A 25,320-nucleotide genomic window follows, 5' to 3' on the forward strand; every position below is an offset into this window, starting at 1 on the left:
AGGAATACAAATGACTGCTGAAGGACATGAGCCCAAGCAAACTGCATGATTTCACACTTGTACTTGCACTTAGCAATGCATTTACTGTAACTGTAGAAGAGACAGTAGAGAGGGGCTGTGGCTCAGTGGTACAGCATCTGCTTCCCATTCATAGGTTTCTAAGTTCAATCTCAGGCATGTCCAGTAAAAAGGATCAGGTCACAGGTGATGTAAGAGACCTTGGAGAGCCACTGCTAGTGATTTTGAAAGACCAATGGTCTGACTCAGTATAAGGCAGTTTCATGAGATCATAATTCAGTACTACCACACAAGCTTTACATACATAAGCAATCTGGGTTGAATTCTGGCATCTCCACCCAAAAGGAGCAAGGGAAGGGAAAGATGCATGCTTGAGACAACTTGGAGAACTGCTGCTAGCCAGAACAGACAGCACAGGAGTAGAAGGGCTGACTTAATGCAAGACAGATTTGCATGTTTGACCAAATGCCAAGCAGCCATTTATAAGCAAATGCATGCCTGTAAGGACTGGATGTGTGCATATTACTGTACATATGACTGTGAATGCTAGAACTTTGCCTTTGAACAATGCATGCAAACGTTAAAGGAAACATACACATACTATTCACATGCGTGTTTACATCCATGTTCATAATTCTATCTACATTAGTGTATTTTTACATTCAATCCATGCATATCTCTCTTATGAAATTGTGATCTAGCCTAGTTTTGGCCTGACTGAACAATATTAGTGCAATTCTGCTTACACAAGTTCATTGTGTAAACAGAGCTGGTTGCAATACTGACCTCCTCCTTCACCCAGCTGGGATAAGGAGCGGAGTAAGCAGCAATGCCTGCCCCCCATTTACACAGCCAGGAACAACCCCTTCAATGCAGCCGGGAACAGCCCCTTCAGCCTGCCGGAAACAGGTGCAGAGCAGGGGGTAATGCCCACTCCTCCCTTCACTCAGCCCGGATAAGGCTGGGAGCTGGTGGAAATGCCCAGTTCCCCTTCAATCAGCCAGAATCAGGAGTGGAGCAGGTAGCAATACCTGCCCCTCTTCACCAAGCTGGGATCAGGCACAAAACAGGTAGCAATGCCCGCCTCCTCTTCACTTGGCCGGAATCAGATGCGGAGCAGGAGGAAATGCCCACCACTCCTTAACGTAGGCGGGATCAGGTGTGGAACAGGTGGCAATGCCCGCCTTCTGCCTTCACCCAGCTGGGATCAGGAGTGAAGCAAGTGGCAATACTGACCTCCTCCTTCACCCAGCTGGGATAAGGAGCAGAGCAGGTAGCAATGCCCACCCCCCCACATTCACCCAGCTAGGATCACAAACAGAGCAGGTGGCAATACTGACCCCCCTCAACCCACTGGAATCAGGCACAGAGCAGCCAGCAATGCTGCTCCCCTTAACACAGCTGGGATCAGGCGCAGAGCAGGGGGCAATGCCCACCCCCTCTTCACCCAGCTGGGATCAGGTGTGGAGCAGAAGGCAATGCCCACTCCCCCTTCACTCATCGGGGATCAGGCGTTGAGCCAGTGGCAATGCTGGACCCCCACCAGCATGAAGCAGGAGGCAATGCCTGCTCCACCCAGCTGGGATAAGGTTGGGAGCTGGTGAAATGCCCAGCTCCCCTTCAATCAGCCAGAATCAGTAGTGGAGCAGGTAGCAATACCTGCCCCTCTTCACCAAGTCAGGATCAGGCGGAGAGCAAGCAGCAATGCCCACCTCCCCTTCACCCAGCTGGAATCAGGTGCAGAGCAGGAGGAAATGCCCACCACTCCTTAACGTTGCAGGGATCAGTTGTGGAACAGGTGGCAATGTCTGCCTTCCGCTTTCACCAAGGAGGGATAAGGAGCAAAGAAGGTGGCAATGCCTGCCCCCCCACCTTCAACCCGCTGGAATCAGGTACAGAGCAGCCAGCATTGCTGCTCCACTTCACACAGCTGGGATCAGGCGCAGAGGTGGCAACGTCTGCCCTCCGCCTTCACCCAGCTGGGATCAGGAGTGGAGCAGGTGGAAATACTGATCCCCCCTTCAACCCACCAGAATCAGGCACAGAGCAGCCAGCAGTGCCGCTCCACTTCACAAAGCTGGGATCACGCACAGAGCACGCGGCAATGCCCGCTCCCCCTTCACTCTGCTGGGGTCAGGCGCGGAAACAACCAAAGTGGAAAACCACAACTAAGGGACAAGACAAAAGCCAATGAAAAATTGCAAAAGTATATTAGGTGATTATTGGTAATATAAAGTGGCACAGTGCATGACTTATCTAATTCTAAACACTTCCAGGCTATATATATATATATCCAATTTTCATATACAATATTACACCTTGTTGAAAGAAGCAAATTTACTACAGTTGGCTGGATATTGTATAATATTATTGTATGAGATGGACGAATAAGCCAAGATCAGTGCCATGTGAAAGCATGGACTCTGTAAAAACTGTGCATCTTTTATGGCTACGGAAGAAACAAACAGCACATAGAGCGGCAGTACTATAAATGAATTCTTCATATTTAAAATCTTCATTACAATGGCTAAAGTTGACATGAACTAGGTAGGGAACATCACTCTAGATCAAGATGGGAAATGGTTACTTCTGTGAACATTTGAATTACGTGTTCCTGAGTATGATACTTTGGGATCTCTTTCAGAACAGTGGCAATGGATGAGGTGAACACTCATGTGCTCAACTTGAAACTGTCCACATTTTGTGAGCATTCCTGACAAGACATCTTACACAGGGATGCTCAAATGACTTACTTTCTGTGTTGTCTTATAGTCAAGTGTACTCTGTCTCCCTATGCGTGTGCATCCACAATGGGGGAACAAGTATAAGATCTTTCACTTGAGCATCCCCAAGTAAGATGTCTTGTGCAGAGAGACTCCCTGTCAATCACTCATCAGTTTTACAAGTTTGGCAGGACACTTGCAAAATGTATAAGTGAATACAACATACCGACTCCTTCCTCCACCATTCCCTCCTCCCCGAGCTACACGCTTACCTTTCTAAAGCTGGGGGAGTAATCTGCAGTGGGGAGTGCAACTTTGAGCAGAGAATAAGCTGACTAGGGTCTATCTTTCATATCAATTATTCTTCCCAAACATTACTAACATGACTTCCTGCCAGCGTTGATGGGGATTACTGTATAGATTTTATGGTCCCTTGAATTAAAAAACCAAGAGGAGATAAATTTTACCAATCTCAACCTGTGAATATGTGCCAAGAGCAGCTACTAGCCAGCTGCCTGACTGAAGATAAATGCTGCCATTTGTGAAGATGCAAATAGATTTGACATTCTGCATATTTTAAATTGTGAACAAATAATTAGTACGACCTTACAGGGCCATCAATTTTGAGAAAAATTGGGCACTGGAGCAGGGCAATTTCTGAACACATTATTTCAAAGGATTGCTTGTGTTGCTTATATCAGTGGTTCTCAACCAGTATCACCAGTGGGGCACAAAATCAGTCTAGGTGGAATGTAATATTTTCATAATATTTACTAAGAAGTTGGTCTACCTCAATCCCCATTTCTACCTGCAAGTGTGATGTGTTTTCTCCCAGCCTGACCTGCTATACATGATCTTTTGGCATGCTAGTAGTAGTAACAGAATGACTGCAGAGACAGAAATTTCCTTTGTTAAAAAAAAAGCTTTCTGTTTCTATCCAGGTTCTTTGACAGAATGATTGGTGGTAAGTAAGATAGGGAAGGTTGGGAACCACTGGCTTGGACAACCTGAAGCTTGCTCTCCTATTTGGAAGGAAGGGGGAAAGTAAAAAGTAATTACCAAGCCTAGATGTTTTATTGCAAATGAATAACAGAAGTACTCTGAAATATGAATTTTTCCTAGCCTGAAACAAAAAGAAAATTGCAGCAGTGGAAAAGAGCAAAAGTCCAGTAGCACCTATAAGGCTAACAAAATTTGTGGTAGAGTATGAGCTTTTGGGAGTCACAGCTCACGAAAGCTCATGCCCTCCCACAAACTTTATTAGTCTTATAGCTACTACTGAACTCTTGCTCTTTTCCATTGCTACAGATAGACTAACATGGGTAGCCATCTTGAAAAAAATTGCATTCTCTCTCACGCTCTCTTTAGTATCAGCTTCCCTTATGGATTTAGTTTTAGGTGGATAGCCATGCTGGTTTGCAGTAGAAGAGCAGGATTTTAGTCCAGTGGCACATTAGAAACCAACAAGAGACCAACAAGTCTGGGCACAGCCTATGGTTTGCCACCTATGCCCACTGTGTGACTGCTATACAAGATTCAGAAGAACCCACTCAGAATTTGGCCTTGTTGCTTATTTAAGTTGTATCTTTTTAAATTCAATTGTTCTTTATTTAAATTGTGCTTACGTGGTTTTTTAAGTTGGTTTGGGACCTGTTGGGAAGAAAAGGAGTACAATAAACTGAGTAAACAAAACAAAACCAAAAATGTAATTCAATGGGCCTAGAAGGGTGTATCTATTTCAGCATGCACTATCATTATTCTACACTTTCATATACCACTTAAAGGCAAACATGCATAAATCACATTAAAATTCTGTAAATGCAATGGGGAAAATTTGGCAGCAGAAAGTGGCACCAAAAGAAAGACTTATAATTTTGAGGGCACAGGACTGAAGCAGAAACAAAATGAGAATGGTTGAAGTCAAAAGAGTAGGCCTGTGAAATCTGGGAGCATCCCTACTACGGTGCATGAACTGTTTGTTGAGAGCTGTTGCACAGCCACACAACCGGGGCCGGGGAGGGGGGAGAGAGAGACTCTCAGCAAACCAGATCAGTGGAGGTGACATTGGGCACAAAACCACTGAAGACTACGTCTAGCCCACTCAGAATTCCATTTCAATGGCTTTGTCTGTACTGAGTACTAATTGTTCTGCCAAATTTTGGTCCTCCACATTCATGCATATGAAAGGAGGCAATTAGAGAGAGAAATGGCAGCTCCTGAAACTGTGGGCATTATTTACATTGCAGTATCTTCTATTAAACTATATCTGCAGTCTATACAATTGTACTCATTTCCAATCTCTACTTTGTATAGAGTGCACCATTAAATTATACCTTAACTCAGTAAAGTAGTTTCCTTGTGTTAAAATGACTTTGGTGTAGACAGAAATACAGTTTGACACCTTCTGAAGGTGAAATCTGAAAACAGATATAACTGAGTGGGGATCTCCAACAGTAAGAAGATGTGGGACTTGGTTCATGGGTGTTTCTTGCCCTCCTACCACCAGGTATTACAACTGTTAAGAGAAATTCTCTTAATTCCTCTTTACCCAGTTTCTCCCAACAATTCTTTTCCTATTTTTAGAAATTTGGAGTCAGTTTCAAATCATTTCCTTTTTGATCAAAGAAAAATCTGACAAAAGGAAAGGCAGGAAGGGAGGTTATACAAAATTTCAGGATTTCATTCTTTAGGTGCTTAGAGACAGCCAATGTCATCCCAAAGCCTTCCTATCTTCCTTCTACAGCACCGGCCTGGGATGTATAATAATAATAAAAATAGTAATAATGATGGTGATGACAACAACATTTGATTTATATACCACCCTTCAGGACAATTTAATGCCCACTCAGAGGGGTTTACAAAGTATGTTATTATCCCCACAACCAAACACCCTGTGAGGTGGGTGGGGCTGAGAGAGCTCCAGAGAGCCGTGACTGGCCCAAGGTCACCCAGCTGGCTTCAAGTGGAGGAGTGGGGAATCAAACCCGGTTCTCCAGATTATAGTCCCACTACTCTTAACCACTACACCAAACTGATTGCAAGAGCTGAAGTTGCAAAAGGGTGCCTTGATTTCTCTTCAAAGAGAAATGAAAGAAATCTTGCTCTTAAAAGACAAAAAAAGAGACTAAGAACAATCAATGGTTGTATCTAAAAAAATGAATTTTGGAAAAAGAAACCCCTCACTTGTAACAACCCTACTAGGTATTATTACATAGACTGGTGTCTATTCACAGTCTTTATCTAGAACTTCATATAAAATAAAATAACTTGGTTGATGTATTTGTTCAGCTGTCTCTTTACAAGGGAATGATTTGGTTCTAATAGTGCCGCCATGGAAGATGCAATTAACTGTTGCCTTTTATAATCTAAAAGGGAATAGGGTTTTTCTTTTTTTGCTTCTCTGTCGAAGAACCCTTTGATGTATCTTGAAACTTGTTTTGAACACTATACTATGTGAATCTTCTGTGTTAAGACTGTACACTGTAGACTATGAATGAATAGAATTAGACTCCTCCTCACCAGAGGCACATCACAGCCATCTGGGCTCTGAGAGCAAGCAGGAAAGATAGCTGCTAGAGTGGTGAGTCTTTTTCTGTTGCCTTCCTTAACTACTGGGGGCAATTAGCTGAGGTTATTGTGCGGTAGGACAGTGTTTGGGGAGGAGGGTGAGTGCGTAGAGCCTGCTGTAAAGTGGTGCCAGTTGGAGTGTTTTTTCTGTTTGTCTCTTTTGCCTGGGTTGGAGCTAATTGCAGAGGGTAATTGTTGCTAATTGGATAGTGTCTGTTTTGCCTGGGCCTGACTGCTGGCCCCACCCAGTGATGTAGCATGGGGGGGGCAGAGGGGCGGCATCCCTGGGCACAAAATTATTAGGGGGTGCCAGCCACCAAGGAGAGCCTGAGCCATGTCTGTGGGAACTGGGAGGCCACCCATGTCACCCTGGCTGCCTGCCGCAACGATGGGGCGGCTGGCCCTCTGTGGCTGCTGGCCAAGGAGTGCACCAAGCAGGCAGTGGTGGTGCAGGTGGCTGCAGCTGTAGCGGAGGGGTAAAGGGCGGGAAAGCGAGCGGCCTCAAATCATGGGAGCGCTCATGGGGGAAGTGGATGGCTGCAACAGAGGAGTAAGGGGTGGGGAGGCGAGCCATCATGAATCAGGGGAGCGCTTGTGGGATGCAGCCACACCCTGCATGTTGCTGTCACTTTCCAGAAGTGACGTCGCATGGGGACCCGGGAGTGAACGTGCATGGTGCCACAGGCATCACCGCCTGCTGGGAGTTGCCCCAGGTGCTCACAACCCACACTATGCTGCTGGCCCCACCCTCTGCTAGGTGAGCCTTGAATTGAATTAGGCTCCTCCTCACCAGACGATCTTGCCCTGGGGCTCTTAGCCTGTAAGTCTGGCCTGTGGGCCCTGTTAGAAGCTGAGTATCTCAGACTCTTACATCTTATAAGTATTAGGCCTTTTTTTTACCCTTCTACCAAACTTTCACAAGTTGTCTTCTGAGGCAGTTTGGCAGGGGAATTATCAGATAAGTATCATAAAAACTGAACTGCCTCTGAAATGGTTTGTAGCAGCATGGCTGGTGAAAGAGCTGAGGCAGTGACATGTACAGTCTGTGACATGTTTGTTTTCTTACCTGAGAGTAACAGCAACTACATTTTCAGCAAGTGTAAGATGGTAGCCCTATTGCAGGAGAAGATACAGGGACTTGGGGCATGCTTGTCCACGCTCAATTTAATAAGGGAAGGTGAAGAGTACATGGACAGAATGCATGAAGCACTTTTCAGAGGGCAACATGAGGAGGACGGAAAGTTATCTCAGGATTTGGAGAAGCACCCAATACAAGAGGCGAGAACATGGAAGAAAGTAACTCACAGGAGCAGGATAATCAGGAGACATTCTGAGCCTCTGATGCTAACCAATTGGTTCCAGGATCTCCCCAAAGATATTGATTCTAGACCACTGGATCAAGAGCTACTCCCCCAGACTCCTCGAACCTTGAAAGAAATTTCTCAAGCCCCTGCGGATGAGAGGACTCGAGCTTCCATTCCTCAATATAAGAGAAGGTACAATTGGGGACTCCCTGCTGAGAGGAGTAGAGGGTAAAGTGTGCTGACCAGACTTGCTGTCTCAAGAGGTATGCTGTCTACCAGGTGCACGCATCCAGGACATGACAGAAAGGGCAGGAAGACATATAAAACCCACAGATTATTACACCTTCTTCCTGATACATGTGGGAACAAATGATATTGCACAGCACAGTCCAGAATGCATTAAAAGAGACTGTGGTTCTGGGTAAAAAGGTTAAGGACTAGAGGTGGGCATGAACAGCAATACGATAGAAAAAGCCATGAACAGCCCGATCAGCTGTTCATGAGCAAGTTGTTCATGAGGCCCCGTTCCTGATAAACGTGTTCATTCCAAGCCCTGTTCGTGGTGTTCATCAGCCGTTCATCAAGCCAGACAGTCTGGCGCCTTCAATCAATTCCCTTGGCAACAGTAGGCACAGACTTTCTGAACTCTGTCTGAACTCCTGCTGCCCTGGAAACCCCAATCTAAGCTCCCCGACTGCCCAGTGACCCCTGTCAAATGCCCAGAAAATGGTGAAACACCTCCAGGATCCCGAGATCAGCCGGCTGGAAGGAGGGAGACTTTGAAGGGAAGGAGGTTCCCCACACCATTTGCAAATGGCGCAAGGAACTTTCTTCCCTTCCAAGTCTCCCCCCTCCCTCCCATGAACAGCCAATCACGAACATGTTCGTGAACAGGGTCATGTTCGTGATTCCCTGTTCGTGGATGGCAACAAACAATGAACATCATGTTCGGGTTTTTTTTCTGTTTGTGCCCACCTCTATTAAGGACCTGGGAGCACAGGTTGTGTTTTCAGCAGTTGTTCCTGTCATAGGCCATGGTTTAGAAAGGGAAAGAAGAATGCTACAAATAAATGACTGGCTATGTAGATGGTGTCATCAGGAGTGGTTTGTTTTTTGGACCATGACTTACACTTTCAAGATGAAGCTCTTCTATCTAGCGATAGTTTGCACCTCACAAGGGTAGGAAAAATATGTTTGGTAAGAGCCTTGCAAGCCTGATAAGGAGGGCTTTAAACTATATCCTTTGGGGGAGAGCAACACAAATTCAAAGCCTTCAACTGGAGAAGGGAACACTGAAGACCTGCAAGGAGTGGAACATATGCTAGGAAACATTAACTCGCAGGTAAGCACAGAAACAAAAACCTCAGGGCATATAGCTCATGGTTTCTGATGTCTCTATACTAATGCACAGAGTATGTGAAACAAACAGGAAGAACTTGAAGTTCTAATACACAAGGGGACTATGATATAATAGGCACTACTGAAACTTGGTGGAATGACACTCACAACTGGAATACTAGGATTGAGGGATACAACTTGTTCAAAAGAGACAGACAAGTAAGGAAGGGGGGGAGAAGTAGCATTATATGTAAAGGATGTATATACTTGTAAGGAAATACATGTACCTGAGCATGGAAATTCAGTTGAGAGTCTCTGGGTAAAAATAAAAGGAATAAGAAATAATAATACTATGGTGGGGGTCTGCTATAGAACAACAACCCAAGCAGAGAACTTGGATGAGAAACTCCTAGAACAAATTACAAAGTTCACAAAGAGATGGGACACAGTGGTCATGAATTCTTGAAGAACAGGTGAGGTGCCAGAAGTTTGGAGGCAGGCAAATGTCCCCATCTTCAAGATGGGGAAAAAGGAGAATATAGGTAACTACCGACTCATCAGCTTGACATTTATACCTAGAAAAGTCTAAGAACAAATCATCAGAGTCAGTCCTTGAGCCTTTAGAAAGGATGGATGTGATTACTAAGAGCTAGCATGGGTTTCTCAAGGACATGTCATGTCAGACTAACCTTATCTCTTTTTTTGAGAAAGTTACTACCTTGCTGGATCCAGGGAATGCTGTAGACACAGTTTATCTTGATTTCAGTAAGGCTTTTGATAAGGTTCCACATAATATCCTTGTTGACAAGTTGGTAAAATATGGTTTGGATCCTATTAGGTGGATCTGTAATTGGTTGACAGATCGCACCCAAAGCGTACTTGTTAATGGTTTCTCATCCTCTTGGAGAAGAGTGACAAGTGGAGTGCCTCAGGGATCAGTCCTGGGACCTGTTCTGTTCAACATTTTTATAAATGATTTGGATGAAGTAATAGATGGAATGCTTATTAAATCTGCAGATGATACTAAATTGGGAGGGGTAGAAAATACAGCCGAAGACAAGAGTCAAGATACAGGATGATACTGACAGGCTGGAAAACTGGGCTAAAACAAATAAAATGAATTTCAACAGAGATAAATGTAAAGTTCTGCATTTAAGAAGGAAAAAAATCAAATGCATAATTATATGATGGGGAATACTTGTCATGGCAGTAGTATGTGCGAAAGTAGACCCAACATTGAACATGAGTCAGCAGTGTGATATGGTAGCTAAAAAGGCAAATGCAATTTTGGGCTGTATCAACAGAAACATAGTAACCATACCATGAGAAGTGATGCTATCATTCTACTTTGCTCTGGTTAGACCTTACCTAGAGTATTGTGTTCAGTTTGGGGCACAACAATTTCATAAGGATATAGACAAGCTGAAACATGTCCAGAGGAGGACAACGAAGATTATGAGGAGTTTGGAGACCAAGTCCTATGAGGAAAGGCTGGAGAGGAGACAACTGAGAGGTGATATGATGACCATCTTCAAGTACTTGAAGGGCTGTCATATAGAGGATGACATGGAGTTGTTTTCTGCTGCCCCAGAAGATCAGACCAGAACTAATGGCTTGAAATTAAATCAAAAAAGTTTTCAGCTAAACGCTATGAAGAACTTCCTGACAGTTAGAGCGGTCCCTCAGTAGAACAGGCTTCCTCAGGAGGTGGTGGGCTCTCCTCCTTTGGAGGTTTTTAAGCAGATGGTAGATGGCCATCTCACAGCAATGCTGATTCTGTGAACCTGGCCAGATCATGAGGGGGAGGGCAGAATGGGTTACATCAGTGTTTAGTTCTCGTGGTCCTTCTTACATGCCCAGGGTAATGCCAATCGCCACCTTTGGGTCAGGTAGCAGTTTTCCCTAGGCCAGTTTGGATAGGGATCCTGGAGGTGTTTTGCCATCTTCTGGGCATGGGGCAGAAAAAATACACTGCCTCCCAAGAGTATGTTCTTTGAATCGGTGGAAGAGAACCTGAATCCACCGAGCCTCACTATTACATACTAATTTATTTATTATAGTCCACTTTTTTCACTGTAGCTCAAGACAGATTATGGAAAATGATAAAAACAATCAAGAACAAAGATTTCTGATAAACAAGTTAGGACTGAAGAACTAGAAAACAATGCAAGCAATTAAAAAAAAGTCTAACAACCAAACTAACAGTGAAATCCTAAGCAGAGATACTCCATTCTAACTCATTTGAAATCAATGGGCTTAGACTAGAGTAACTCTGCTTAGGATTTCACCATCAATGTTCCTTTTTTAACAAGTTTGCTACAGAGCTAACTCATGTTCCCTGCAGCCACACAGCAGCTGCAGAAATGGCTTCTTGCAAACAAAAGAAGGGAGGGAGTGTCTAAATGGACTCAAAACACTGTTGTGGGGGGAGAGAGGGTCCCACCTCTCCCCTAAGCTGTTTTCCCATGCAAGAACAGTGCATAGAGGGAGATATTTACCTGTATCTGCTGCTCCATGTGCACAAAATGCTCCACATGGAGGAGCAAAAATGGGGAAATAACTCCCCCCACCATGCTTGAGGTTTGGGGGAAATGCAGGAGCTCTCTTTCTCCCTGTGGTGGCATTCCAAGCTTGTTTGGGCTCTCCTTTATATAAAGAAGCTATTTCCCATAGCTGCTGTGTGACTGCAGGGAACACAAGTTGGCTCCGTGGTGAACTCGTAAAAAGGGTACTGTTTAGTTTGGCTGTAAGGCAACAAAGCCGTCAATGTTGGCAGTGGGCACTAGTGGACAAATGTCTCATATTTCAAGTTTGGAAAGCCCTGGGCACAAAACCAGCATAGCCTGGAGATGATACCCCTTATTGATTGTAAGAAAGTGCTCTATAAAAAGGGGAAATGGATAGACAGCTATGAAGGTAAACAGACTTCTTTTATGATTAATGCATGTATACCCATTATTACTCTCCTGTTTGATTACCTCCTTGTTTGATGCTGCAATAAGCATTAGAAGGAACAGGAATGTTTTGATTAGTTATACCCAATAACTGACGAGACCTGGAGAACTTTAAGTCAAATGCAGACCAACCTCTGACTGGCCTCTTCTTACTGGGTATGCGTTTATCAGCTCCCATGGTTTTGAAGTTCCCTGGGCAGGCAGAATATAGGCAATTTCTCAGGATCCTGGTGGGACACCATATGTTGCTAGTGGACAGCATTTGGCTTAGTGGGTGGGTGGGAAGTTCTACAGGGCTGCAATATAGAGTGTTATAATTAAACACTCTATAATATTTGAGGCAAATTTATTCTTTTAAAAATGCTGCTGGCAAAAAGGGAGGATAAAGCATCATCATGTTCCCTTAACTCTACAAAAAAACCACATTTAAGCAAACTTGTGATACAAAGTACTGAAGATTAAGAATTTATATTTGCCCTTAGAAATCTCTTCTACAGAAACAGTGGAAACAGATGCAGAGGAGTTAGCCGTGTTAGTCTGTGGTAGCAAAATCAAAAAGAGTCCAGTAGCACCTTTAAGACTAACCAATTTTATTGTAGCATAAGCTTTCAAGAATCAAGTTCTCTTCGTCAGATGCCTGATACAGAGACTGGTCAAATATTTGACCAGTCTCTGTATCAGGCATCTGACGAAGAGAACTTGATAGTGGAAACAGAGAAATTGGCAAGCAAAGTGCTGAGCTAAAATGAGTCTTTATAGCAACATTTGAGTTCAGTAGCACCTTAAAAATCCACAAGATTTCCAGGGTATCAAGAGTCAAGCTCCCTTCAGGTATCTAATGAAGGAAGCATGACTCTTGAAAGCTTATATATCCTAGAAATCTTGTTCATCTTTAAGTTTCTACTGAACTTGAATCTTGCTCTTCTACTGTAGACCAACACAGCTATCTGACTCTTATCTTTAGAGCAATGTTGCATATTAATATAGCAGATGGAACAATGAAGCACAGAGTAAGAAGAGATGGACAAGGAAGCCTAACAGGTGTTGCTGTCTCTAATAGCTGTGATTTTCTGAAGAATTTCCCAGTGGGCCACTCTCTCATCAGAACCCCCCTCCCATGTTAGTATGCAGTACCACTGACCTGAGGCTGTTAAAAAAACTACTCCCTGCATTTAAAGATTCCCAGGAAGGGAGGATCCAACACAAGCTGAGAGCTCCAAATTGGGAGTGCATCGGGCAGTAATTATCACTTTGTACAGCTGCTTCTGTGGTCACCAACCACAGGGAATTATATGCCAAAATCATATCATACGTTTAACCTTCCTGTTGGAGAATCCTGAGCTGAAGTTTAAGCTTGAAAATTGGCTAGTTTTTGTTTTGTTTGTTTGTTTCTGCCTCTGGTTAGGTTTGTGCAGATTTAGGAATAGCTCAGTTTTACTCCTTTCCCACAAGAGATACATTGCTTCGAAACACTGCTCCTTCCAGGATAAGGATTTAGAGGAAGATTTTAAGGAGAACTTAGAAAAATATTGTGATAGCTCACTCAACTGGGAACTTGCTGGGTAAATTAGCATGCACATGCACACACACAAATACCATAAACAGATGAAAACAAGCCATTTTTTTTTCTACACAGGATTCAAGAAAAAAACCCTGAGCACACGGCATGCATACCGGGGGACTGAATGCACTGGACCTGTTGCCCGCTCGTCATGACTAAATACAGTATGGCCCACTGTTCTTAAGTGCATATGGGCAGTTTGGCTACAAAAGCACAGAGCCCATTCACACTGTGCCCTAGGCACTGTGCATACGGTTGATTAAATATATGTAGGAGGGACCAGTGCTAGTTCACTTGGTTGCGAGGAGGAGCAAAGTTAGAGCTGCTTCCCCTCTGCATACTCTGCAATGCCTCCAAACTGGGGGGGGGGGGCAGCTGTAGTTCATTGCACCTGTTTTTGTGCAGAAGGCCCCAGGTTCAATCCTTGGCATCTCCAGTTAAAAAAATCCTCAACCGAGACCCTGGAGTGTGACTGCCAATCAGAGTAAGCAGGATTGGCCTTGACAGACCAAAGCTCTGACTCAGTGTAAGGCAGCTCTATGTGTGTGTGAGTGTAATGCAGCTTCTGTATTCCATGCTCGATCTTTTAGCTTAGTTTCCATGGTTCACCATCTGTCAGTTTCAGGTTGTTAGAATTCACTGTAAATCTGATGGACTTCTGTTAAAATTTTGCTTCACAAATCCTGAATGTCTTTCCCAAGTCCAAGTTCAAAAAATCACCAGAAGGCTTTTCCTCTCCACACATCTGTGTTGTGAATGCAGCCAGCCATTTTGCATAGTGAAAATGGAGTGCTGGCAACCGGCTGAAAAGCATGGCTTTAACCGGGGGGGGGGGGGGGGAGGACTGACCCGTCTTTCAAGCTCTCTGGCTCCATTCCTTGATGCTGTGGCTGCCATCTTAGAATAGCAAATGGATGCAAAATAGGATGGCTGCTTGCTTCATCTCTATCTCAGCCAAGCCAACATCCAGTGCTTTGAGTGGCAAATCATTGCTTTCAGCTGAGGTGGAAGAGAAAGACTTCTTGAGAACAAGCATTTCAGTTAGCACCTTCTGCCAAGGTTATCAGTTGTAGCAAAGGAAAATGGCCCTCTGCATTTTCCTCAGCAAGGAGCAGGGAGACTATAAACCCTAAACATTATCCCAAAGCCCGCAGGTGCCAGCAATCCAAATAAACATAGAGCAATTAACAGAATTAACACAGCTTTAAATAGCTTGGCTCACCAGATGCAAAGTCCTAGCAGGGTTCCATAAAATGTAAAGTTATTAGAGATTAAACCGTTAATCATCTGTTCAGAAACTGGATGTAAAAACCATTCTGTTTGAAATGGGCTAATAATCAGAAAAGGAGGCAAGGATTTCATGAGCTCAGTTATGCCATTCCAATTCTCTTTTTTCCCATCCTGCTTTGTATCTACTGTTTCTACCACTCTGCTCTTTTCTAGCTTCCTGGACAGGGGATAGAATGTGATCAAAACTCTCTCATGAAAAATGTCAGATCTACCAACGCAGCATAGAGATGCATTAATGAGGAGACAAAAATGGGCGGCACCAGTTCAGACTGTTGGTGGGCGTCACCATTTTTGAATGCTGCCTCACATTAAATATATCCTGCAAGCAGAAAACTATCAAATTAGGAAGAAAGATTCTAGCTGAATTATTTCCTGCTATGCTAGACTTCTACTTACAGGAAGGGTTTTCTTTTTTAAAAAGGGCAGAATTCAAACGTAATATCCCTCTGTCTTCAGTTTGAACAGGTACAAATCTTTATATAATCTTACTGTCTATTCATTCTCTCTTGCTGCATGTGTAGATTCAGCTAGGGAGTGGATAATATAGGTTTAAGAGGATCTGAACTACCTAACTGAAAATGAAAGTCCTATGGCTGGGGTCCCCAACCTTTTTGAGCCAGCAGACACCTTTAGAATTGTGACACAGAATGGTAGGCACAACCAGAAAATGGCAGTCACAAGAGTCAGTGTCAGAATTGCAAAACTTCATGCTTTTAAACTCTGGCTTGGTTTTAATTAATAACCTTTGGTGTTTTTATGTTTTCATTCTGTTTTATTTTGTAAGCAGCCTCAAACATGTTCCCCAGGGAGGTGGCATAGAAAATTTTCTAAATAAATAATTTAATTTATTTATTTATTTTATTCGATTTATACCCCGCCCTCCCCACAGATGGGCTCAGGGTGGCTAACAACATTCAAAAAATACATTAAAAGTTACAAAAACATAAAATCAATAATAATTTTTAAAAAGTCATTAAAATAGTCCAGGAGCAGGCTGGAGCAGGTACCCCTACTGCTAATTACTGGAGCCAACTGTGTTCTTTTTACAGTCAGACGTGAGGTCGGGGTTCTGCTTTCCAGGTATATGCCTAAATTTGCTTTATGGTGTTTACTGCTGTATTTTTGCAGCCTATATGACAAAATTCTTTCTTTCCTTCTTTCTTTCGTTCGTTCAATTGCAAAAAAATTCACCACCAACACCCCACTATTTTTCCACACACATTTTATGTCACTCTGAATTTAGCATACAGATTTTCAACATGAAGTGAATTGTACAGTTTCCCCCCTTTTGTTCTATGTTCCTGATTTTGTTTATAATCGCAAATTTGTTCATACTTTTCTAAAGGGCTTATACATTTTCTCCCTCGTCTTTTAATTATACATTTATACAATGCTTCATATACTATACGTCCCTTTTACATTAATCTTGTTATTCTTTCCTGTACAACAATATATTATCAAATATCTCTTTAATCAACTTCACAAACATTAATGGCTGTTTTGTGCACACAACAATCTTTTGTTTTCACCCACATTTGTGACATTCATCATTAGACTATTATTAGTGCCTGGTAACTGAATTTAATTTAATGCCATTCTGCCATCGTCCTTCTAATTTTTTAACATATTTTGTTTCCTCCTTGTATATTTTCCTCCATTTCACGGGTTGTAACCTTTTTTGGAGGGAGAAGATATGTAAATAACCATTTAATGTTTTTAATACAATTACTATATATGAGCCCAGTGGCGCAGAGTGGTAAGCTGCAATACTGCAGCCCAAGCTCTGCTCACGACGTGAGTTCAATCCTGGCGGAAGCTGGGTTCAGATACTCAGCTCAAGGTTGACTCAGCCTTCAGTCCTTCCGAGGTTGGTAAAATGAGTACTGTTTCCTGGGGGTAAAGTATACATGAGTGGGGAAGGCAATGGTAAACTACCCCATAACAAAAAGTCTGCCAAGAAAATGTCGTGATGCAACGTCCCCCCATGGATCAGTAACGACTCAGCGCTTGCACCTCTACCTTTTTATATAATTATTATACATTTTATTTCATGGACCATACTTTATTAATTTTCTAAATTGTTGTTTATTTTCTCCATTGTAAAAACAACTATTAGCAACTGTTTTTTCCCCTCTCAGAATTTCCCGTCAGAATTTCTGTTGTTGCATTCACATCCATTTTTTTCATTTCTTCTGTTTAACTTCCTGTAATTCCTTTTCTAACTTTACTCAACTGCTGCTCTCCAAATTTGAACACTTTATAATTTTCTAGCTGCCAATAGAATATATTCTTTAAAAAAAAATTCATACTAGTACACATAGTACCAACCTTGTTAAAGCAGGCATATAGCTGGACAGTGACTAGATGGAATATCTCTAAGGAGTCTCATTTATGCCCGTTTCAATTCCATAATGAAAGGTGAGCTATAAATATTCAATGTTTTCAGCATTGTTCCATAATTTTGTTCTTCTTCCCTTTTATTCTGTTTCTATGATGTTTTGTCTTTCTCCATGAGCTACTGCTTGTATTATATTTGTCTGCTACATTCTTTATTTCCTCTCACAGAAAATGATTCTGTGGTTCCGTTGGTAACCTTCCCCTTCCTCAAAAGCCTCACCAGCCAAGAAAAGAGAGCTTTCAACAGTCGCCAACTATGGCTTGTTTGGTTCACTCTTCCCCTGGCCCCGATGTATACTAAGGCTAGGAGAAATTTTTGCTTCACTTCCATTTCCACATCTCTCTTCACTGTCTCTTGCCCCAGTCTCAGAATGTGAATTGAGATGACCATATATGAATGATAACTGCTGTTGAATCAGTCTATAGTTCATGACAGAGGTTTGGCAATGGACCACAAGGTAATGACTACATGTTTTCCAATACGGTCAATGTTATCTAGAGTTGGTCTGAGGTACAAAACATGAATTTCAACATCTGCACATGATATTCAGAAACAATGCCCATAAACTTTGGTAATTGTCAAATGACTGAATGCCATTGGTTTAAAGCCATTACCTCTTTGAGGCAGCCCATGAAGTTGTTGCTGATAGGAGAACCAGGTAAATCAGCTGTACTGGGGCTCCCACCCACGTAGAAGAAGTCATCAGAGCCTAGCATGGTGTAGTCCTCTTGGGTGTAGCCCGTGGTGGTGAGAATTCCATCCACAGAGATTGTCACCTGTTTGAAGGATACAATGGACAAAACAAAAAAAGAAAAGAAAAACAAAATTCCCAGCAATGACCTTACAGTTCTTATAAAAGCAAGTCATCTCCCCTACTTTTTGATGTAACTTTCAGAATAAGTTTTGTGGAGGTTTGTTTTGTTTAGTGCAACCCAGTTCCATTTACTGGTCTGCTTTTCTGTAACCTTGGGTTCAATTCCTCAGTTGCCTGCTTTGTTTATTTCAGTGCTGATAAAACCAAAGAGAGCTACACTACCTGCCAGAATGTCTTCTTACTTAATCAGGCCAGAAAATGGAACTGTTCTTAGAAGAGAGAAAGACAACTTATCTGAGCTGATTTTTATGATTAATTAATCATTTGTGGTGATTATTGTTAGTTACGATCGTTAGTAAAGACACTAATGAAGACGAAGTTGATATATTTGATTTTGCTTCTTTTTTTTGCTCACGGCACACTGACGGTCATGCATTCAGGGAAGGGAAGGAAGGGAAGGGATCTCACTTTCAATACATTATGGATGAGCATGCTATGTACCTACAGAGGCACACACCCACCACCCACCACCACAACTTAAAAAGCAAAAGAGGAAGTAAAATAAATATCTATATTAACCCAAAAATGTTATTAATAATAATAAAAAGAGAAAAAAGAAACAAAATCAATCACACCCCAGCAAGTGTGAGAGTTTAAAAGATGGAAAACAAAATGGCAAGCGTGCACACACACCATATTTTCACGCCCATGCCTGTGATATTTGGAAAGAAAGAATGAAAGGTTCTGAAAGAGACAGAAAGTGAGGAAGGCGGACTTTCACACTTGCATGCAGTCATCAAAAATGAAAACCAAAAGTCAAACTAAACTAAAAGAAAAATCAAACTGTAACAGAAAAAAAAATTAAAAGTCCAAAAGGTTCAAAATCCCATAACACATGGAAGGTGAAGGGGAACAGAAGGGGAGCAAGGGAAGGAAGGTGGTGAAAATGATGTGCATTTGGTTAAAAGGTTATTTGTGACTGGAAGAAGATATGGATGAAAGGAGATTGAGACATAGTATGGTGGGGTGGAGCAGAGTGGGAAAGTAGGTGGGGCTTAACCAGATGTGGGCATGCCATGCAAAGTGTGTTCTGAAACAAACAACTGGCTGAGCTCCTTTCGGCCATGTCAAGTGGAAGGTCAAAGAAAGAGAGGGAGGGAGAGAAAGTGAATATGTATGGGAAGTTGGCTGGAGGAAGAGGTTAGAATGAAGTTGGGAAGAAGAGGAACTCTGGCCAGTTTTGCCTACAACAGCCGTTGCCACAACAAAAGGATGAGGGGAAAAGCCCGGCCTCACCACAACAAACTATAGGCCCTGACATGGTTGTTGACTTAAAAGCCTTCAGAGAATCCAAAGCAAAAAAGGGGGAAAGAGAAAGCGTGGAAGAAAAATAAAACAGAGAGAAGAGAGGGGGAGGGGGGAATTAGCAAAATACCAAACAGCAAAAATGTTTTTTTAAAAGATAGAAAACTGAAGAAGCCAATGAAAGAGATGATCAAACCCCATTTCCAGAACTGTTGTGTTTGTTTGTTTGCTTCTTGTTTTTTCTTAAAGAAAATGTTATTTGAAAAAAATACAAATAAAGAGGAATAAATGTGTTTGCAGCAAAATCAAAAGAAAAATAAAAGGGGAGAGATAAGTATAAAGGGGAGGGGAAAACAGGGTGGTAGGGGATGGATAGATAAGGGTAGGTAACACACGGCAAACCCAAAAAAAGAGACAATAAGAATGATATCTACCAGACAATGTAGTTTGTTTACCATAGCGTGTCCAATGCCTGAGTGCTTTGCGGAAAAGGGGGAAGAAAGGAAATTAAAAAATTGTGAACAGAACGATTGTTAATTAAAATAACTAAAAGCAAAGATGAGTCGTTAGGGTGTTAGTACATTAGTCGGTTAGTAAAAATGACACATTGCATGAATGGTCTAGTGTTAGTCTTTCAAAAAAAGGCGTGGGGCGCCCGACACACACAGAGCGAGAAAGAGGACAATATGAGTGGGACTGTTTGGGAAACCATGCCATATAGATTGTTAGGAGGAAGGGAGCTACCTACCCTTCCCATTCTCTTTACAGAGTTTCCAGTCCATCTCCCCTTAAGATATTTTGGTAACATTCCCCACCACCCACCAAAGTGGATTTAAAAAATCAGAGAATATAAACAATACTTACTTTCCAAAAGCCCAGCAACGCATATTCCCCACCCAGCATAAGTATGTATCAACATGAGAGATCCCAACAGCATTCCATCCCAGCCCATTTCTCTCTCCTTTCAGTGATCCCAATCACAGCTACCCTCAGGTGCTGCTCAATTACTCTAACCAACCGAATATATCTCTTGGGTGCAGGCTGTTGATTGACGATTCCCTGGGGTTGTCCTTCCCGTCCCCCAATTTCCAGATTTCTTTAAAGCAGATGATGACTCTCAGGAAAGACATACAGAACATGAGAGGTTGGACTAACAGAGACAATGCGTAGCTCACCTGTGATACTCAGGAGGGTGGGGAGAAGCTTGCCTAATTGTAGAAGGCATGATAGGTGCTTGCATCAGATATTTTGGAAGGAAGGAAAGAATGTTGATAGAATTTAGCATGTCCTTTTGGGAGGGTGTGTGTGTCTCCATTGCTCACTGAGAGGCTTGCACAGCCCAGGCCTCTGTTAGGAACACTTTCAATTTATGGAGCAAGAGGTGTCCTCTTCAGTATAATATTAATTTTAAAAATTGCTTTGGTCCTATAATTACCTCAAGTTACATATACAGGTAGTTAATGTACCTGCACAGCTATTTAGAAGTATGCTTTCATCTTTTGTAGCAGCTCCTCTACTTTGCCTATGGCCGCTCTTATTATTAATATCATCATACAGCCCACAGAAATGTCACATTCCAGTATTCAGTATTCAACCAATAGCCAATTGTTGTTCCAGAAATACAGGAAACTTAATTAGGAATTATATTGCAAGGGAACAAAATGCTTGGGGTGCATTGATGTTAAGGAATGGTTCCCTGATTTCACAGAAAGGTTCAAAGGGCACTCTTCAGGAAAGTTTCCAGCATGGGGTAACATGCACTAGAAATGTGATTAAGGTGGTAGCCTCACTGGGTCTTTTCACAGCCTGTGATTCTGTTCATCTATGAACTAGCGATAGCTGTTTGAAAGTTAATATGAAAGAACTGCTGTTCATGGGGAGTACACTCAGCCCACCACTGCCTCTGGTAAACAGGTTTTACAGACTTTTGTAGTGTTTCAGTGGGACAAAAGAAAACCTATCATGCATCTCCCAGCCTGGAACTCACTGAATATTTTCGGGTCAGTCCAACCACTGGCAAAATAGACTCCCACAATACATTAGAGAACTGTGTCTACTTAACGTTCTCTAGGTGTTCACTCAGTTGGTGGAGGGTAGAAGAATTATTGCAAGACAATGCCCTCAATATGCTGGGTTTGTTTCCTTTCTCCTTCAGTGGTGAAAATAAATGTTAGAGTCACTTTAGACATTCACTCCATTCTGTGGAGCTATTTGTTTTTACATTGTTATACAGAAGTTTCCCCGATGTGATTTTTAAAAACATGATGCGGGTGTATCAATGTTTCCTTGACCTACATGGTACTCTTTCTGATATGGTTTGCTTGGGAGAGACTGGGTCCGCTCACATGGTTAATACTGTGTATTTTTTTTTAACCTATCAGGATTTTTGTTAGAAACTGGGAAGTCAATCCACAGGACAATAAAGATAGCTTTATCTTTGTGTTTCTCTATGTTCGCTGCCTTTAAGATGAAACAGTCCTTCTGAAATTGGTAAAAAGGACCAAGAAAAATCCTAACAGAACCTATGATGTAGAGGACAGAGTATTGACCTAGGAGCAGAGGAATGAGTGGTCAAACCAGTGAGTGACCATGGACCAGTCGCGATCTCTCAGCCTGTCCCAGAGTTGCTGTGAGGATAAAATGGGTGGGATGTGAGCTGCTCTGAGTTTCCTGAAGAAAAGACCAGGATTTTAAAAAAAAGAAAGAAACAAATAATGCTTCTATCCAGAAGTATAGCCACTAGGGCTATTGGGATGCTAGGAAAAAGAGAAATAGGAAGGTACTGTGACTGACAACAGAAGAGGGGGGGGAGTAAAACCATGTAATCAATAAGGGAAAGAAATCAGAGCACAAACAAATCTGCAGCCATATCAGGAAGATCCATAACAAAATGATACTAACTGCAGGATAAGCAAATGTATAAAGTGACCCTTAGAAAACTTTCTCACCATATACTGCAAGGCATGTCAGAAATATTATTGCTCCCACCTCCATTTGATAAAAGAGGACAGGTAGGGGAGGGCCAAAGAATAAGCATTGTTAATGGCAGGAATGGAAACAGGTCCAACTTTTGAATTCTCCTGCTCTCCCTGTTAAAATGCATTGCATTCCAAAGAGAAACAGAGCAAACATTTTATTTACCCTCTTCTGAAAGAACTGGTGAAATATATCAGCAATTTTTATTACCACAAAAACATTCTGCAAATATTGAAACAAAAAAAAATATGTTAAAATAAATTTAAATTGGCTTTAGAAAGAAAAACAAGGGAAAGGGTCACGAATGGGTGAATCTCTTTCACTCATACTGGAAAGGGCCTGTAAATTTATGAACAATTTGAGAATTAGGAAGACAAATCTTTTTCTATGAGAACTACAGTGCCACTCCCTAACTGCCTTTCCATGGTCCAGTGAGGAGGACAATTTCTGGGGACTGCAGCTTCTGTGAAAGTAGTAGAATGTGGATGGAGATCTGCCTTTCTTATATTCAGGGGGCAGCAGTTGAAGCTGGAGGAAGGGAAGGTGGAAAGAACCTGGATGCTTCCACACACGTTGGATAATCCACTTTTAATACTCTTTAGTGAAAATTTGGAACTGCCTTTCCGTATGTGGAACAAAAAATCCACTTCCAAAGGATTGCTAAAGTGCATTGAAAGTGCAGTATTCAACATGTGTGGAAATGGCCCCTTTCTATCTCCCACCCTTGGCTACCACAGCCTTCAAGGGGCAAGTAAGACTCAGAAACTTAAGAAATACTACATTTCCCTGTCTCCCAGGCCCCTTGACTTGAACACTTTGATAGCTCCTTCTGTCTTCCTTGGAGTCCTGAATCCTGCTTATACCTCCTTCCCACGTTTCTTCCACGCTGCAACCACCATGTTCCGTGGGAAAGGAGAGAAGGAGAGAGAAAGAATCTTCCATCCCTCCACTCCACTGAACACAGAAGAGTCCTCCAGGCTATAATGCTCAGATTTGTATAGAAGATGAGTATTAAAAGGCAAGAAGAATGGCATTCCAAATCCAGGGTTAAAACTTTGGCTGCATCATCAATGACGAGCTGATCTATACATGCAACAAAACCACATGATGCAATTCTTACTGGATTTGGATGTATTGTTTCAAACTACAACTGCAGAGATCTCATTCGGTCATGGTTCAGTTTTCACATGTACACACACCCACACACGTAAACAAATCAGCCAGAACACAGAAAACAAACACTCCCCAAAAGAAAAAAAAAGTAAGGTGGTTGAGATCCTGATGTGCCAGTGTTCATTGTGTGTGGGAATATTTTTCCCCACCTAAAGTATGAAGTTCTATAGTCCAGCAAGGGTTGCAACATGTGAGTCTGCTGGTGTGTACATTTGTAATATGACTGAGAAGAAAATGAGAAAGATTCTCTTGTAAAAACCTTATCTCCACTTAACAATTCTAATTGCTATTCTCCCCGAGTCCTATATTTTGAACAGGCATTTCTGGCAAGCCATGAAGATTCATTCTCCTTTGAACATTGCCTGTCATTAAAGACAGATTCTCACCCATCCCACCCCCAGAAAATAATATACACTATTAACCAAAAGGGCCAATCAAGCAGGGAAAGAATTTTAGAGAGCATTCATTCTGAAAATGTCAAAAAAAATTAAACATGGATAAAAATGAATATATTTCAATATTGTATTTGGGTCCATTACTGGACTGATGAGAATGTTTGAATATAGTGATTTCATCAGGCCCATCTACCACATGAGGAATGAAATGAGCACCTGTATGGAATATCATGGAATGTTGCCTTCAGTGGCACCTGAGCAGCCTCAAGTCACTCTGAATATGTGTAGCCTGACACCAAGCACTCTTTCTACCGACACACAAATCTATCAGATATGAGATATCTCTAAAGTGAGAGAGCTCCATGCCTGGATTAGAAACACCCGATTTGCCAATTCTTGAAGCTATGGAAGCCCGCCCAGCTCCTACACTTTTGAAAGTTAAGTGGAAGAACATCATAAGGAAAGCCCTAGGGGTCACCAAAGCATGGCAATGCCCTTGCAATACAAAATCCATAGCATGCACCACTGATCATAGCTGGTGCCCTCCACCATATTATGCAACCTTTTTTTATTATGTCTTCATTTATTTTGCTGTGGACTGGTTAGCCATCAGGCAGAGGCTGATGGATTTCCCAAATCTAAATGGGAGCCAAAAGGCATAATGTTATTCTTCTATTTCTAACTCTATATTCATTCCTATACTCAGCATGGAAACTCTGCCCTGAAACTCAAAGCTGCCTTTTGCTGGTGGTAGCCAAGTCAGTAGGCAGGAACACCCCATACCTCTCCTAATGAATGACATGTCTCTGTTTCTGCATTTGGTGTTAAGTCACCATGCAGCAGAAAGATTTTTTGGTCTACCACCTACTTAAGTAGTCACCCTACACCCATGAGAAGATTTCTGATAAGTACTTAAAGATATGAAAAAGCGAAGAATGTATTAGAAGAAGGAAGTTTTCCAGTTGTTTTTATACAGACATAGGTCCTCCAAATGTAAGACAGACATTTACAGATGATAGGAACATTACACAGAAGCCAAGCAAGACCTCTGTATCTGCATTCCCAAAAAAAACTTCTCCAAGAGAGCTGAATTGTTATTTTCAAACAACAAATCTAAAGAACCTCCACGTTTTGAAAACAGCAAGGAAGTAGTTTAGGGACAAACGAACACACTGAAAAGCAGTACGTTACCAGACTAGGTGGCTCTTTTAGAACACAAACGTGAAACAACTGAGCCAGTGGCTCTGGTATGTAGCTTGTCTCTATTATTACCATCCATATCAGAGAACTAGAGAGTAGCTCATATAAAGCTGATCTCATTAAAAGCCTGCAACTAAAATAATTGGGTAAACTGCAAACCAGTGAATCTGGGGAAACTGGTGCAGTCAAAAGCAGAATTACTTAATATACCAACAGTGCATATTAGGGAGGAAGAGAAATCATGCCTCAAAAGTCCACTCGAATTTTGGATGAAATCAGTAAGTGATTCAAAGTGTTCTAGCTG

General features: G+C 42.1%; 1 protein-coding gene across 4 annotated transcripts in view; it reads right to left on the minus strand.

The window, feature by feature from the left end:
* NRXN3 (neurexin 3) overlaps positions 1-25,320 on the minus strand; it is a 1,560,869-nt gene that overhangs the window by 1,138,184 nt on the left and 397,365 nt on the right. For 3 of the 4 annotated variants that reach the window (XM_054971960.1, XM_054971959.1, XM_054971961.1), the window contains one exon: positions 17,768-17,929. In XM_054971960.1, the coding sequence (XP_054827935.1) occupies positions 17,768-17,929 (162 nt within the window). Of the gene's footprint in view, positions 1-17,767; positions 17,930-19,727; positions 19,752-25,320 lie in introns of all 4 variants that reach the window. The other variant, XM_054971958.1, reaches the window with a different exon arrangement.

The sequence above is a fragment of the Eublepharis macularius genome, chromosome 2 (assembly GCF_028583425.1).
Source record: "Eublepharis macularius isolate TG4126 chromosome 2, MPM_Emac_v1.0, whole genome shotgun sequence".
NCBI lineage: Eukaryota > Metazoa > Chordata > Lepidosauria > Squamata > Eublepharidae > Eublepharis > Eublepharis macularius.